The sequence below is a fragment of the Procambarus clarkii genome, chromosome 20 (assembly GCF_040958095.1).
Source record: "Procambarus clarkii isolate CNS0578487 chromosome 20, FALCON_Pclarkii_2.0, whole genome shotgun sequence".
Classification (NCBI taxonomy): Eukaryota; Metazoa; Arthropoda; class Malacostraca; order Decapoda; family Cambaridae; genus Procambarus; species Procambarus clarkii.
In genome coordinates, this window is record NC_091169.1 from 22399547 (window position 1) to 22414653 (window position 15107).

Sequence of the window (15107 nt, forward strand, 5' to 3'; positions counted from 1 at the left end):
CAACCACACAAGCTGGAAGGATTACCTTGGTGCGCTAGTAAGTTCACATGAAGCACAGTGTGCCCCACCAGCAAAAATTCACCCCAGACCTCCTGGTTAATCAGGTATTCTTTAAAAGTGCTTGTCGAGTTCTTTTTGAACACTGCAAGAGGTCAGCCAGTTATGCCCTGTATGTGTAGGGAAAGAGTGTTGAAAAGTCTTGGGCCTTTGATGTTGATTGAGTTCTCTCTCAGCGTGCCTATGGAAAGTGAGCTTTCCTATGGGGCTATTTTGTACATCTGCCATACCTGCGAGAACCTTTCCCATGAAACAGCATATGCCTAATAAGCCCCATCCCAAGACGAGGCTCAGCCAAAACAGAGCTCCATCGATGGCACACACGGAGACAGCCTCCATACACAGTTTCAATGGTAGATATGATTGAGCCCAATAAGCTCAGGAATCTGTACACCAGTTGATTGACAGTTGAGAAGCAGGACCAAAGAACCGAAACTCAACTCCCCTCAAGCACAACTAGAAGAGTACAACTAGGCGAGTACATCACAGAACTCTGGGTGGAAGGAATCGCCCGCCCAATAAGCAGTATGAATGAATCCCTACCTCGCCTAACATAACCACATCCTGGAGACATTCCTGTATCCTCACATTAAACAAGCTATGAGAATGAGGGAAGGGGATGTTCCTTTAATATTGGATTTGATATTCACCATAAAAGATGAAAAGATTTTTGACATTCAGTACCTTTCCCCCCTTGGGCAAAAGCTACCATGTCCTTTTGGAAATACAGTATGTAATATGATATAATCTAGAAGAGAATGAGGAAAATGAAGCAGCTGAAAAACCTGATTCCAGGAGAGGACATTATGGAGAACTTAGGAAAGTTGTTAATGAATTTGATTGGATTGTTAGGCAAGGAAGTAAATTGAATGTATGTCAAGTTTTGTGAAATACTGTATATGATAATTTGCACAGTAGAATAACAACATACTAGAGCAAAAGGTACGGAAGGAAATGCAGAATACAACCGGTGAAGAGTAGAGGTGCCATAGACACAAACAGAGAGCACTGTCTTAACATCAGGGGTCCATGGCTGTTCAACACCCTACCAGCAAGCATTAGAAATATTGCCAGAACAGAGGGGGATATATTTAAGAGGCACTTGGACAGGTTCTAGCAAGAAATGCCGAACCAACCAGGCTGTAGTGCATATGTGGACCTGAGGGCCGTTCCAAGCAACAGTCTGTTGGACCAAGTTATCACAAAAATGTGATGGAAGTACCTGTACCTCTGACAAGCGGCAGGCTTCCTCTCTCCGTCTTCTCTTATTTACAGGCTTAGGTATATGTTCCGCTCCTATGTTTTGTCTTTTTCCTCACCCACATATTAGACGTTGATATCTACCTGTCACGTCGTGTCCATTAATGTGCCGCTGTGAGTGCTGCATCTAAAATTCAAAATGTTTATTTAGGTAAAAGTACATACATAGACGAGTTACAAACTGGTCCGTCTAATTACCACAAGCTACACAAGCTTCACAAAGCTTCCTGGCAATATGTTAGTAATGAATAAATATGATATATTTACTCATTATAATGTTGGTGCTGAATGTACAACACGAGAAAACATAATTTTAATCTGAAAAAAGTATATTTTTATTAAGAAATTAGACGAAAATAAAGAGCTGGTGACACCAAATAAAGTCAACGATCCAAGCGTCGGTTAGGTTAGGTTAGGTTAGGTTAGGTTAGGTTAGGTTAGGTTAGGTTAGGTTAGGTTAGGTTTGGTTAGGTTTGGTTAGGTTTGGTTAGGTTTGGTTAGGTTTGGTTAGGTTTGGTTAGGTTTGGTTAGGTTTGGTTAGGTTTGGTTAAGTTAGGTTAGTTTAGTTTAGTTTAGGTCAGCCTAACCTAACATATCACATTTATTCATTACTAACGTATTTCCAGGAAGCTTTCTGAAGCTTTGTGAAGCTTGTGTAGCTTGTGGTAATTAGACGGACCCCTACAATCTTGGATATAGATAGAGCTAGTACATACAATACCTAAAAATACGCACAGCGTTTCTTTCTACATTACCAATCATGCAGTCATCGGGAGGAAAACCCTTCATGCAAACTTCACGAATTGCGAAGAGAAGAAATAATTATGACTTGCGCCTTGACTTGGTGATTGGTAGCCCTCTTGCAGGGTGAGAGGGGGGGGGGGGGGAGACGGAACAAGTAAACAACACCAGCTGAGTGCCTGCCACAGCTGCTGTGTGTCACATTGACCTAAAAGTAGCGAACTGGACTACTTTTGAGAGTTCGGCTCACTTAAAATTTTAATCTCGCTACTTACGACTTTTTGGGTTAATGAGCCCATTATGTGCCTCTGTAACCCTTTCCACTACCGCCCACAAGATGGGTATGGGGTGCATAATAAATGAACTAAACTAAACTTTAAAAAGTTGCGCTAATTTTGGTTACTAATGTTAAACTAAAAGATTGATTATTTATATTTTTATAATGTAATGTGTACAAATCACAGCGGCGTCCAAGAGGCCTCAAGATACCCGCCGGGGGCCTCCAGGCACGTGAATAACTCTCCAAAATTGATACATTAATTGTAAAATTGTTTCTGCCCGAAACGCATTGCGTAATAGTGGCTTTAGGCATTGTATGTACTAGCTCTATCTATATATTGATCCATTAATGTAACATCACTTTTATGTATGTACCTTACCTGAATAAACATATTTATATTTATTTATTCATATTTAAGCGACTCATTATCATCCTTAATTACTCTCAACTTTTCAAGACTTTAGGTAAACAAAGGCATTGCCAGACTGTTGGCTTTATTGATAAAATAATTACAGTGTAGTAATAACCTGCAATAATACAAGTCATATACTAATCAATACACATATACAGTTTAAGCCCTGTATATAACAATAACAAAAAAAAAAAAAAAAAAATAAGCAAGGAGTTTTAACAATAGGCAAGAACAATAAATTTCCAGTTTTTAGCAGTCTATACCAATATGCAACTGCATATGCCTAAAGCTAGGGCAAACAGAAATTAAGCTAGATATTCCATTCTACCCTCCAGCTGGGTAGCGATTATATTATATATTATTATATATTATATATTATATTATATATTATTTTATATTACCTCCGCCCCAGATTCGGAGGGGCTACGGAGCTATGACATTTTGACTATTCAATTTCTTTCTAAATTATGCACCCCATACCCATCCCGTGGGCGGTGGTGTAAAGGATTATAAGACATAACTGTAACATGCTCGTGTCTCAACCTACACACTAATACAACAAAATTATTAATAAAGGTAACAGAGTTCATTTCATGTAGATTCCATCTCATGCTGGCCTCCCAAATGCATGATAGAGCTGATGATGATGTGACGACTTATACTTAATTTTGTAACTAGCTCATCAAAATTGTAACTTGTTTAGCTAAATGAATTATGGGGTTCAGTCCCTACGCCCATTATGTGTCTCTGTAACTCTTTCCACTACCCCCCACAAGATGGGTATGAGGTGCATAATAAATGAACTAAACTAACAAACTCCCTTTAAAACCGTATCAGTCACTAAACAAAATATTGGGCTACTTTTATTACAAATTCGCTACTTTTAGTCCTTCAGCTCGCTACTTCCAGCAATTGAGATCTGGCAGACCTGCACAGTTGTCTACAGTGTTGAGGCGAGTGTTCCTGGCACAGTTGTCTACAGTGTTCAGACGAGTAGTGTTCCTGGCACAGTTATCTACAGTGTTCAGACGAGTAGTGTTCCTGGCACAGTTGTCAACACAGTGTTCAGACGAGTAGTGTTCCTGGCACAGTTGTCAACACAGTGTTCAGACGAGTAGTGTTCCTGGCACAGTTGTCAACACAGTGTTCAGACGAGTAGTGTTCCTGGCACAGTTGTCAACACAGTGTTCAGACGAGTAGTGTTCCTGGCACAGTTGTCTACAGTGTTCAGACGAGTAGTGTTCCTGGCACAGTTGTCCACAGTGTTCAGACGAGTAGTGTTCCTGGCACAGTTGTCAACACAGTGTTCAGACGAGTAGTGTTCCTGGCACAGTTGTCAACACAGTGTTCAGACGAGAAGTGTTCCTGGCACAGTTGTCCACAGTGTTCAGACGAGTAGTGTTCCTGGCACAGTTGTCTACAGTGTTCAGACGAGTAGTGTTCCTGGCACAGTTGTCCACAGTGTTCAGACGAGTAGTGTTCCTGGCACAGTTGTCCACAGTGTTCAGACGAGTAGTGTTCCTGGCACAGTTGTCCACAGTGTTCAGAGGAGTAGTGTTCCTGGCACAGTTGTCCACAGTGTTCAGACGAGTAGTGTTCCTGGCACAGTTGTCCACAGTGTTCAGACGAGTAGTGTTCCTGGCACAGTTGTCAACACAGTGTTCAGACGAGTAGTGTTCCTGGCACAGTTGTCCACAGTGTTCAGACGAGTAGTGTTCCTGGCACAGTTGTGCACAGTGTTCAGACGAGTAGTGTTCCTGGCACAGTTGTCCACAGTGTTCAGACGAGTAGTGTTCCTGGCACAGTTGTCCACAGTGTTCAGACGAGTAGTGTTCCTGGCACAGTTGTCTACAGTGTTCAGACGAGTAGTGTTCCTGGCACAGTTGTCCACAGTGTTCAGACGAGTAGTGTTCCTGGCACAGTTGTCTACAGTGTTCAGACGAGTAGTGTTCCTGGCACAGTTGTCCACAGTGTTCAGACGAGTAGTGTTCCTGGCACAGTTGTCCACAGTGTTCAGACGAGTAGTGTTCCTGGCACAGTTGTCTACAGTGTTCAGACGAGTAGTGTTCCTGGCACAGTTGTCCACAGTGTTCAGACGAGTAGTGTTCCTGGCACAGTTGTCAACACAGTGTTCAGACGAGTAGTGTTCCTGGCACAGTTGTCTACAGTGTTCAGACGAGTAGTGTTCCTGGCACAGTTGTCCACAGTGTTCAGACGAGTAGTGTTCCTGGCACAGTTGTCTACAGTGTTCATACGAGTAGTGTTCCTGGCACAGTTGTCTACAGTGTTCAGACGAGTAGTGTTCCTGGCACAGTTGTCTACAGAGACCATGCATGTTGGGCATAACCCACACCCCCGACTACCAAATTAATAGCATTTATTTATTTATTATTTATATACTGTACTGTATATACAAGAAGATACACTGGGTTCATAAGAGTACAAAGCATCGATGTGGGTCCGTCTAATTACCTAAAGATACCCAAACTTACTCAAAGCTACACAAAGCTTCCTAGCATTACGTTAGTAATGAATAAATATGATATATTTATTCATTATAATGTTGGTGCTGAATGTAGAGCATGAAAAACATATTTTTATTCTGAAAAAGTATTATTTTATAACGAAATTAGATGAAAATTAGAAGCTGTTGATGCCAAAGCAAGATGACGGTCCAAGCAACAATGTTTGATGGCATATGAGCCTCCTGTACCTAACCTAACCTAACCAACCTATCCAAACATAACCTAACCTACCCAAACATAACCTAACCTAACTAAACCTAACCTATCCAAACATACCTTAATATAACCTCTAGGCAACAATATATCTTGAATAATTTGTTCATCTTGGATAAGTCGCTCCACAACGTTGTCGCTTGGATCGTCGACTTCCTATGGCCTCTCATGCCACTTAGATTTGTCTAATTTCGTTAAAAATTTATATTATTTTAGAGTAAAAATATGTTTTTCTAGTTCTACATTCAACACCAACAATTTAGTGAGTAAATATATCTTATTTCTTCATTACTTACGTAATGCTAGGAAACTTTGGGTAGCTTTGAGTAATTAGACAGACCGGAGTACAAAGCATTGATGTTTATACATTCTTGTAAAGCCACTAACACGCATAGCGTTTCGAGCAGGTTCTTAATCTAACATAATTTTAAGTAGGTAATTTCTAGCAAAATTTAAAAAATGTTAACAGGTGCAATGTTAGAAAATTTGGCAAAGACTAGTAGGTACATTAAAGTAGAATTTGAGTTATCAATAGGTACATTGTAGCATAATTTGAGGATTATTTCAAGGTATAATGCAGCAAAATATGCAGTCAATATAACAACCATGATATAAGATGATAGCAATGATTACAGTGGTGAGATTTTATGGCTTAGGTAAATATATTGAGGGATTGAGTAGCACAAGATACAGTGCACTAGGTAGGAAACTATGAAGATGAAGAAAGTATGAAGAAACTTTTACTCCTATCTTGTAAAATTCAACATACTTAGTCCCTGTCAGTTTGGCTTCCACTCCCAAAAGAGTACCAATGATGCAATTATTAGTCTGCTTGACTTAATCTACTCAGCCCTTGACAAAAATGAGTTTCCGATTGGACTCTTCATTGACCTGAGAAAGGCCATTGATACTGTTAACCATAACTACCTCTTACCTAAACTCCACCATTATGGAATCCGAGACATTGCCCTGAACTATATCTGATCCTATCTTAGTGACAGACACTAATATGTAGCAATCAATGATATAACCTGTCCCACTATACCATTAACCACAGGGATGCCACAGGGCAGCATCCTAGGACCTCTCCTATTTCTTATATACATCAATGATCTGCCTAATGTCTCTAACATTCTTACACCTATATTATTTGTTGACAATACTACCCTCATCTATTCAGATCCCAACCCACACACATTAAATAATGTTGTAAACCATGAACTATAAAAGTTCACGTATGGTTGTCAACCAACAAACTCACATTAAACATAGAAAAGACCTACTACATCATATTTGGAAGCAAATCAACAACTGCAATTCAACTTTAGATAGACAATGTTATCAGCAATAAAAATGATGGAGAGTTCCTTGGCCTATACTTAGACAAGAGACTCGGCTTCAGCACCCACATACAAAACATAACCAAGAAAGTCTCAAAAACAGTTGGTATACACTCTCTAAAATCAGATACTGCATTATGTTCCAAATTCTGCTCTCCTCTCTCTGTACTACATTACGCTGTGATCATTTAGACAAAGTTGGAGCATTTGCCTAGTTGATTATGCACAAAAAATTGGAAAGTGTTTGTGCAAGTTTTAAAAACTTATTTTAAATTATGTTATATCAAATCATATTTTTGATTTACTTTTGTCTAAATTATTATTATTGATATTATTGTTATTACTATTATTGATATTATTATTATTTATATTAATATTATTATTTATATTATTATTATTTATATTATTATTAATTGTATTATTTTATTATTATTACTATTTCAGGTTGTAAAGCAGCCAGTTGAGGATGGACAGTTCACAAAACTACCTCCCACCTGAGTGGGACAATGATGAGAGGATGAGAGTTTTGCTGGGACCCATGCCAGTGGCCCAGGACTCTGTGGCCATGACTGCGCGTTGTACCTTCTGGTCTGCTGCAATCCATCACTGGTGTAGGGTGATGCAAAGACTGACGTTCACGCTTCTGGTGAGTCATGTTGTCTTTGTTATTCATGATTTTGTTCTCGTTTTATGGTAACATGATAAGGCTGAGTAGCCAGCCATCTCCCACAGGTTGTTTACAATGTCACATTGTGAAGGCCTTCTGCTTGCTCTGATGTGAAGGTCAGCATTTATTTGTTGTCCCACTTTATTAGTTTTTCACATGCATACCTCGCTCTCCTATACATTCATGCACTATACCCACCTTGGGTTTCCTCCCCTATACCTTCCCTCTTACTCACTGTGAGAGAATGGAATTTCATGACTGTCTTAAGTTGTGCATGTTAGTACACAACAAGATGTAAATCAGTGTTGAATTTCCAGAATGAACAATCATCGACATACTGTGCTGAATTTTCAGGTCTGGGGCCGAGATCAGCTTTATTGGGTATCTATTGATAGCTTTCTGGCTCGGCAGGAATGGGTATGCAAGGGTTATTGCAGGCCCAGTCCCTGATCATCCAGAGCCAGTTAAACACATCTTCATTAAGAATGCAATGTTCCACAGTCATGTCATAGAGCGAGGAGTCAGGGTGACTTTTCAGTGTGCTCACATAAGGAGATCAGCATCACATAGTAAGTTGGAGTCAGGTTACCAACAGCTGTAGCTCTCCACAAGTACACTTCCATGACATCATCGACCTAACTGACTTGTGTACTGCATTGCTATTAGAGTGCTTTCTCTAATTGCTATCTGTGCTTTCCTGCTATTGGTTTAGTTGTATACTAGATCTTTGGACAAGGGAAAACATTAGTAAATCTGCTTGGCTATACCAAGCCTTATTATATAAATACTGTACATCACTTTATATACACCACTTTTATTATATAAATATACTGCATTACAATACACACTATTGAATAATATTACTGCAAAAAAAACTAAGAAAAAATCAATCAGAGACATAGAAATAATTAAGTGATATCTTTGTGGCAACTCCCACCTGTCAGCGCGGTTGACGCTGACCGGCTCTGACGACCGCTCTGTCAATGCCCACTTTTTGCCAAACTTCCTCGGTCAATTGCACCCAAAATATGTAACCTACGATTTTTTTTTCCTGTGCTCAGGGAACACAAATTAACATTTTAAGAAGACGAAAAAAAAATTAGAATTTTTTTTTTCTTGCGCACAGGGGTGTAAATGTCCTCGGGACCCCTGAGCAGTGGAAGGGTTAGGGCTTTCGCAAACAGACACCATTTTGAAAAAAAATCGTGGGCAACATTCCCAGGTGTGAAAGCCTCAGTACTGAGTGAGCAACCATGCCTGGCACACGCAGCATGAGCTAACAGCATTGCTATTCAGCATGTGACTACAGCATTGCCTAATAATTTCAAAATACTGTATATATGTTACTGGTATTATTTAGCCATGATAGTATTACAGAAGAGCCTGACTGTAATAAAGACTGTGTACAGTGTTCAGATAACAGTGAATCAATGCTGTTTAAGATGTTCACAGCGCTAGCTACAGCACACTGCCATTATTTCGTTCATCTAAGAATCTTCAAACGACTTCTCATGTTTCTTTACAAAATAAACTTGTTGTAAATTATTCATTTACAGGATTTAGTGACTGGATTCTGATAATAGCAGGAGTGTGGTGATAATTAGCGCTGTGCGTAGTATTGTAGGAGGAGGAATTTTGGTGAGGTGGGAGGGAGGGAGGTAGCATCAGCTGTGTGTGGGAGCCACTCTTGTTTGGACTCACCATACCAACTTAGTGGTTTGTTATGGTGAACACATATGTAGATGGGTATATACAATGTGTGTATATAGTGTGATAACAGCAAAAACACTGTTTGATTGACTGTAGAATATAATATATATGCCAAATATATGAGCCCCATAATTTGAGCATAGCAATGTTCCACACATTGAACTATATCAATTCCACAAATTACACACTTTTGAATAATATTACAGCAAAAAAACAGAAGAAACGAATGAGAAACATCAAAATAATTGTGAAACATTATATTTGCGCCAACTGCTGCTCCACAGGGTGGCGGGGCCGAGTGACCTTGAGCACTCCATCGCTCAGTGCCCATAATTTGCTCAACTTCCCAGGTCCATCATGGCTAAAGTATGTCACATATAATTTTTTTTTTTTTTTTTTTTTAAGTTTCCCGTGATCAGAGACTGCATTTTAACAAAAAAAGGAGAAAATTTTTTTTTCTAAAGTATTTATTTTTGGCACACCACAGGGTTGTCATATTTTAATGCAGAGCAGTGCAGTGGTTAAAGTTAAATATTCTATATATTAGTAAGTTTATTGAATAAACTCATTATTGGCACCAGTCTCTTTTCTTCAGGATTGTCCCCAGTACTGCCCCTGCATTTATTGTACTTCATTATTTGGAATGAGACACCACAGCCTACTAGAATTCAAAAACTAAAAATTTGGTGTAATAATTCCTTGTAGTCATTTCTATAGAGTAGCATTTGCGCATTGGAACGAGGCCAAGAACCCAGTGACAGGATATACCTGTATACTCATCTGGAGACTAGTGTGATGTGCACCCTTTCTCCATCTAAGATACAGCAAATTTTGTGACTGCTCTTGCATTGATAGTCTGTTAATTGATAGCTTGCAAAGCGACCATCATTGGGAATGGTGCTATTACATATAGTTGCAGTCATTGCAGGAACATATGCCCACACTTTCCCAGGACATATTTATCAACCTTGGCCTTCCTCCCCTCCATCTTCAATCATACTCGCCCATGGAGACATTTGCCCACCTTGACCTCCCTCCCCATGATCTTGCCCATATTCATTCAGGAAATATTTGATACAGCCGTACATTTTCTCTTTCAGGATTGCCAAAAGGTTTTCCGGCGAGGCACACAGACTCCACTCAGCTTGCCTGATGTTCTTCTACACATGAATAGGTTATTATAGATATTTTGTACAGTATTTCTTTTATACAAATCAATTATTTTATAATGTATTTTTATTTCTTAATGTAATTATTAAATTTAATAGGAAATTCATCATTCAGGCTACACCCACTTTTCATAGGATTATGTTCCTATAAAATCCATGCAATGGAAAACCCTCTTAAATCGGACTTTAAGGGAGAAGGCTGGCAGGTGAGAAGAGAGGAATTGGGCAGGCATGATTGATTGGGTGGGCAGGAGGGATTGAGATTGGGTATGCAGGATTGATTGGGCAGGTGGGATTAATCTATTGGTCAGGTAAGCAAGAGGTATTGATTGGGAGGGCAGCATTGATTGATTGGGTGAGCAGAGAGGATTCATTGGGAGGATGGGACTCGTATAAAAGGATGGGATTAAGACAGAAGCTCAAAATCCTAGATTCACCCCAAGGCGAAGGCCACCACAAGCGAGGTGGACCTCTAAAGGAGTGTCTCCCAAACACTCCAGGGAATAGTAACTACAGAGTTCAGCATACCTTAGCCCAGGAGGGCGAAAGTCAGTCAGTATGGGACATTCTACAATATAATGTTCAAGAGAGTGCATGTTTTCTCTTTCACAAAGTGTATATATGAGTACTGGAACACTTGATGATATATTGGACTTGTATCCAAGATTGACCATGTAATATATCAATCATACAATGTATATATATGATGTAACTATATAACCTGAGCTTGTAAAAGCACCTTCATCACCTTCAGTGATTAAGTGCTTAATTACACACTAATTTCTTTATCAGCTACCTCACCCTGTCAGAGTAAATGAGACAAATGTATGTGAATGCATGTGTGTGTGTGTATATATATGTATGTATATGTGTGTGTGTGTATGTATATGTATGGGTATAAAGTATATATGGAAGCTGATCAGAATTACATATCACCTTTGTGAATGTACATTAATGACACTATGTAAAAGACACATCTAACACTTTATGTAGGGCATATGTAAATCTGTGTATCTATGTATTTACGTATGTAGGTTAGCTTAGCATTTTAAAAGCACCGAATCACCTTCTGTGGTTGAGTGTTCAATAAACCCTTGAACTGTATGTTTAACACTTCTCTAACCCTGTCCATGGAGGACAGAAGAAAATGTATATATTATGGTTAGCATTGTAAATGTGTGGCCACGTCTGTGGCAGAAAATAATAAAAAAAAAAAATAAAAAAAACTCCAGGGAATAAAACCCTGGCAGCACAAGAGAAGCACTAGGGAGCTCCCAGGAATGGGAACCCTGAACACATGCAGCTCCAAATGCACTAAACTCCTTGTCCATGCACACAAACGTGCAAGGAACAGCCACCAAGGCAAAAGAAAACCAAAGAAAAAACACTGGGGGCCAGAGCAACAGTGATAGACCTAGCACATCAGAAGAGAAATGAAGGTGGAGTAGTCTGCGAGCTATGGCCTGCCACCCTCCTTCCTCCAAATAAGGATAAGCCTGCCACCCTCCTTCCCTCAATCGCACCGGGTTACCACGGTGTGATTGAGGGACAATCACACTGTGGTGACCTGGTGTGATTGCTCGCCCTCGTGAGCAGACAATCACATCGAGCCCTCGTTTGATGTTTTCATGGACGTGTCATCTTTCAGCTGGGGCTTTGTGACCAGTGCTTACCAGGCCGACCAGGGGCACTGGGGGTCCGTCCTTCTGTCGGGCTTACAGCACAGTGCAGGAGTTCGCGGCGGTTTGGCTATCGCTTCGGAGGGTTCGGGTTGCTCGGGGTTCGATCATTCAACTCCATTCGGACTGTTCTCCGGTGGTTCATTGCCTGAACCGCGGGGGTTCCCTTCGGTCCTTGCCTCTTTGTAGCTGGTTACTTCGAGTGGCTCATCTGCTGGATTCTCAGGGTTTGGCACTCCATGCAGTTCATACCCGGGGAGTGTCCAACGTCCTGGCGGATGGCCTGTCTGAGTTCGGTCCCCTGTTCACGGAATGGACTGTCGACGCCGATTCCTTCAGTTGGCTTAGCGGACGTACAGACTCCCGGAAGTGGACCCCTTCACGTGGGCGTGGTCTCTTCGTCTCCTGATACATATGGCACCCTTCCCCTTCTGCAAGGCCTTTCGGCAGGAGGTGGTGTTACCTGTACCTCTTCCCCCCCCCCCCTCCCCGGTCCAGTTGTTGCTTCGAGCTCTGGCTCAGTTGGAGTGGCCCCTTGATGGCCGGTCTTGTCTTGGTTTCCAGTGCTGCTTGCACGGCGTATGAACCTGGGGCATTTTTTGCGACTCCGCCTCTTCCAGCAGGTTGGACTGGTCCAGTACATGGCTGGTTCGGTCTTCTCCTCCGCTCTTTGGTTCTGGTCTTTTTGGCGTGGGTTTATCACCATTTGTATGGTGATCAGGTGGCTTCATTGATGGTGTCCCTCCTGAGAGCTTTGTCTCGGTGACAGTATGAAGTTTCCTGGTGTTCTTTTCATCATTTTCTCTCTTTGTAGGTGGTCTTTTATTTCTGATTGGGTTGTCTTGTCCTTTCTTTCTTGACTTTTTCAGGACCGCCATTTGATGCCAAATACTGTCGCCTCGTATCGTGCGGCACTGGTGGAGCCTCTCCAGCTTGCGTTTAGGATGGGTGTCACATCCACAACGTTCCATAAGCTTTCTCGTGCTTTGTTTCACCTCCGGCCTGCTCATGCACCACCTGAGCCTTCCTGGTCCTTGGACATGGTGCTCTCCTGTCTCTCTTCTCCTTGGTTTGTGGTGGCCTCTTTGGTTCAAGATTGTTTTTCCAAGGATCTTTTTCTGTTGGCATTGGCCTCTGGGACGGTAGGGGTCGGGTTGGTGAGCTTCATGCCCCTCTAGCCCCTCTGGTGCAGGGGTTTCTGTTCTTTCAGTCCTGGTGGTCGGTTTGTTTGGTTGCAGCCTTCTCCTTTTCTGGCAAAGAATGAGACGGCTGCTTCCCGGAGGGGTCCTTTGGTTATTGATGCTTGGTTGATCAGGCCAGGGGTGCATCATGTGTTGTGTCCAGTAGCGGCTCTGTGCCATTACCTTTGCTTCGGGTTCTGTGGCTGGGGATGTGCTTTGGGTTGATCTGGTTTCCTCCGTTCCCTGTTCCAGGTCTCCCAGGTCGTCCGCAGGGTTATTAAGTCTAGCCAGCCTGCGGTCTATCCTTGTGCCCATGATGTTGGAAGTTTGCTGCTTTGACTGCCGTATTCGGCAACATGTCTTGGGCTGATATTCAGGCGCGGGGATTTCGGAAGTCGAATAGGGTCCTGGTCGCCCGATATTTGGTTAACATTCCTGGTTCCAAGCGTTTGTGTGTTGCTTTGGGTTGCAGGTTGCAGGTTGCAGTCGGTTGTCTCAACTTCTGGTTGTGGAGCGTGTGGTGGCTGCCTCCTGGGTAAGTTCCTCTTTTCCTCATCTTTGATTATGTAGCTCCAGGGAGCCGAAGGGGCTCCCCACAGAAAACCAGCGTTTAATGAAGTGCCATTTTCTTGGTGATCCCCGGAGGCTCCCTGGCACCCTCCCTCCCTTCGGTTGGTGATTTTTCGCATCGTTTTAATGCTTAGCCTCTGAACTGGAGTTGCTGGGTAGCTAGCGCTGTGGGTCTGGGGCTACCCTCTCCCCCTCCCAGTAAGGGGAGGGCTGCGCGGACGAGCAGTGTGGCGGCAAGGTGTGACGCTTGCTTGTTTGCTTTGAAGGGTGTTTCCTTTGGAATTGGAGGGAGTTCTGCCTCTCTGTTCGGTTTTCGGTTGCAATTTTCTTACCAGGTGGGGTCTGTTTTTTTATGCCTATCTTTCTGGGTGCCTAACCCCAGCCAATGCCAGATAAGGAAAACCCCCAACCACAGGGGGGGGTGGGTTTCCAGGGTCATTGCTCCCTGTGCCTCTCTGAGGGGCCAGGTTCTGGCTTGTGGTCCCCGGTAGGCTGAACTCCATTGACTAATGGCCCGGTCTAATGAATCGCATATTAGCCCGTTAGCTCCAGGGAGCCTCCGGGGCTCACCCAGAAAATGGCGTTTCATTACATTCGACGCTGGTTTTTTACAGGTTGGGTGAAGTGCTTCCGATACAGCAGCTACCATTGGGTGAAGCACAAGAAGAATCCTGGATTGGTTGGGGCCATCGTATATTCATAGCTGGACCGTCTCGTGTGGCTTGGAATAAATTGAAGCAAGTTATTGGTGTTAATGATTTGAAAGGGACAACACTGGTCAACACAGTATTGTTGCAGGTAGGCTCTTACTATTGGCATTTCCTTAGTGATGGGTAAATGTGTGAAGAACAGAAATGCCTATAATTACATGTTATTGTTCATGTGGCATGCTCTCTTCAATATGTTCACTGTTGTTCACATAGCATGCTCTCTTCAGTATATACCAGTACTGTTGTTCACGTTGCATGCTCTTTAGTATATACACTGTCGTTCACATAGCATGCTCTCTTCAGTATATACATACTGTTGTTCACGTGGCATGTTCTTTAGTATACAGTATACACTGTTGTTCACATGGCATGCTCTCCTCAGTATATATACTGTTGCTCATGTGGCATGGATATTCACTGATGTTCATGTGGCATGCTCCCTTCAGTATATACACTGTTGATAAAGTTGATAAAGTTTTCATGGCAAAGGCATCCTCTAACAAGATGTGGACACATGAGCAATGGCGACTTGCTGTAGTTATATGGCTAGGGGGTCGTATCTTCTTGTCTGGAGCACACTTGTGCCTGCCAAC

General features: G+C 42.1%; 2 protein-coding genes across 20 annotated transcripts in view; one reads left to right on the top strand and one right to left on the bottom strand.

Annotated features, from left to right (window-relative positions):
- Positions 1 to 2424, bottom strand: part of LOC123755482 (protein fantom) — a 79707-nt gene extending 77283 nt beyond the window's left edge. For 7 of the 16 annotated variants that reach the window (XR_011229184.1, XM_069327685.1, XM_069327677.1 and 4 more), the window contains exon 1: positions 2073 to 2202. The gene's annotated coding sequence lies outside the window, so the exon portion shown is untranslated. Of the gene's footprint in view, positions 1 to 1285; positions 1445 to 2052; positions 2203 to 2333 lie in introns of those variants that run through there. The other 9 variants (XM_069327679.1, XM_069327675.1, XM_069327688.1 and 6 more) reach the window with 7 other exon arrangements.
- A 1143-nt stretch (positions 2425 to 3567) lies between these two features.
- Positions 3568 to 15107, top strand: part of LOC123755481 (charged multivesicular body protein 7) — a 28933-nt gene continuing 17393 nt past the window's right edge. Inside the window, exons 1-4 of one of the 4 annotated variants that reach the window (XM_045738210.2) lie at positions 3568 to 3703; positions 7273 to 7474; positions 10306 to 10379; positions 14419 to 14602. In XM_045738210.2, the coding sequence (XP_045594166.1) occupies positions 7295 to 7474; positions 10306 to 10379; positions 14419 to 14602 (438 nt within the window). In that variant the 5' untranslated portion in view covers positions 3568 to 3703; positions 7273 to 7294. The other 3 variants (XM_045738211.2, XM_069327690.1, XM_045738212.2) reach the window with 3 other exon arrangements.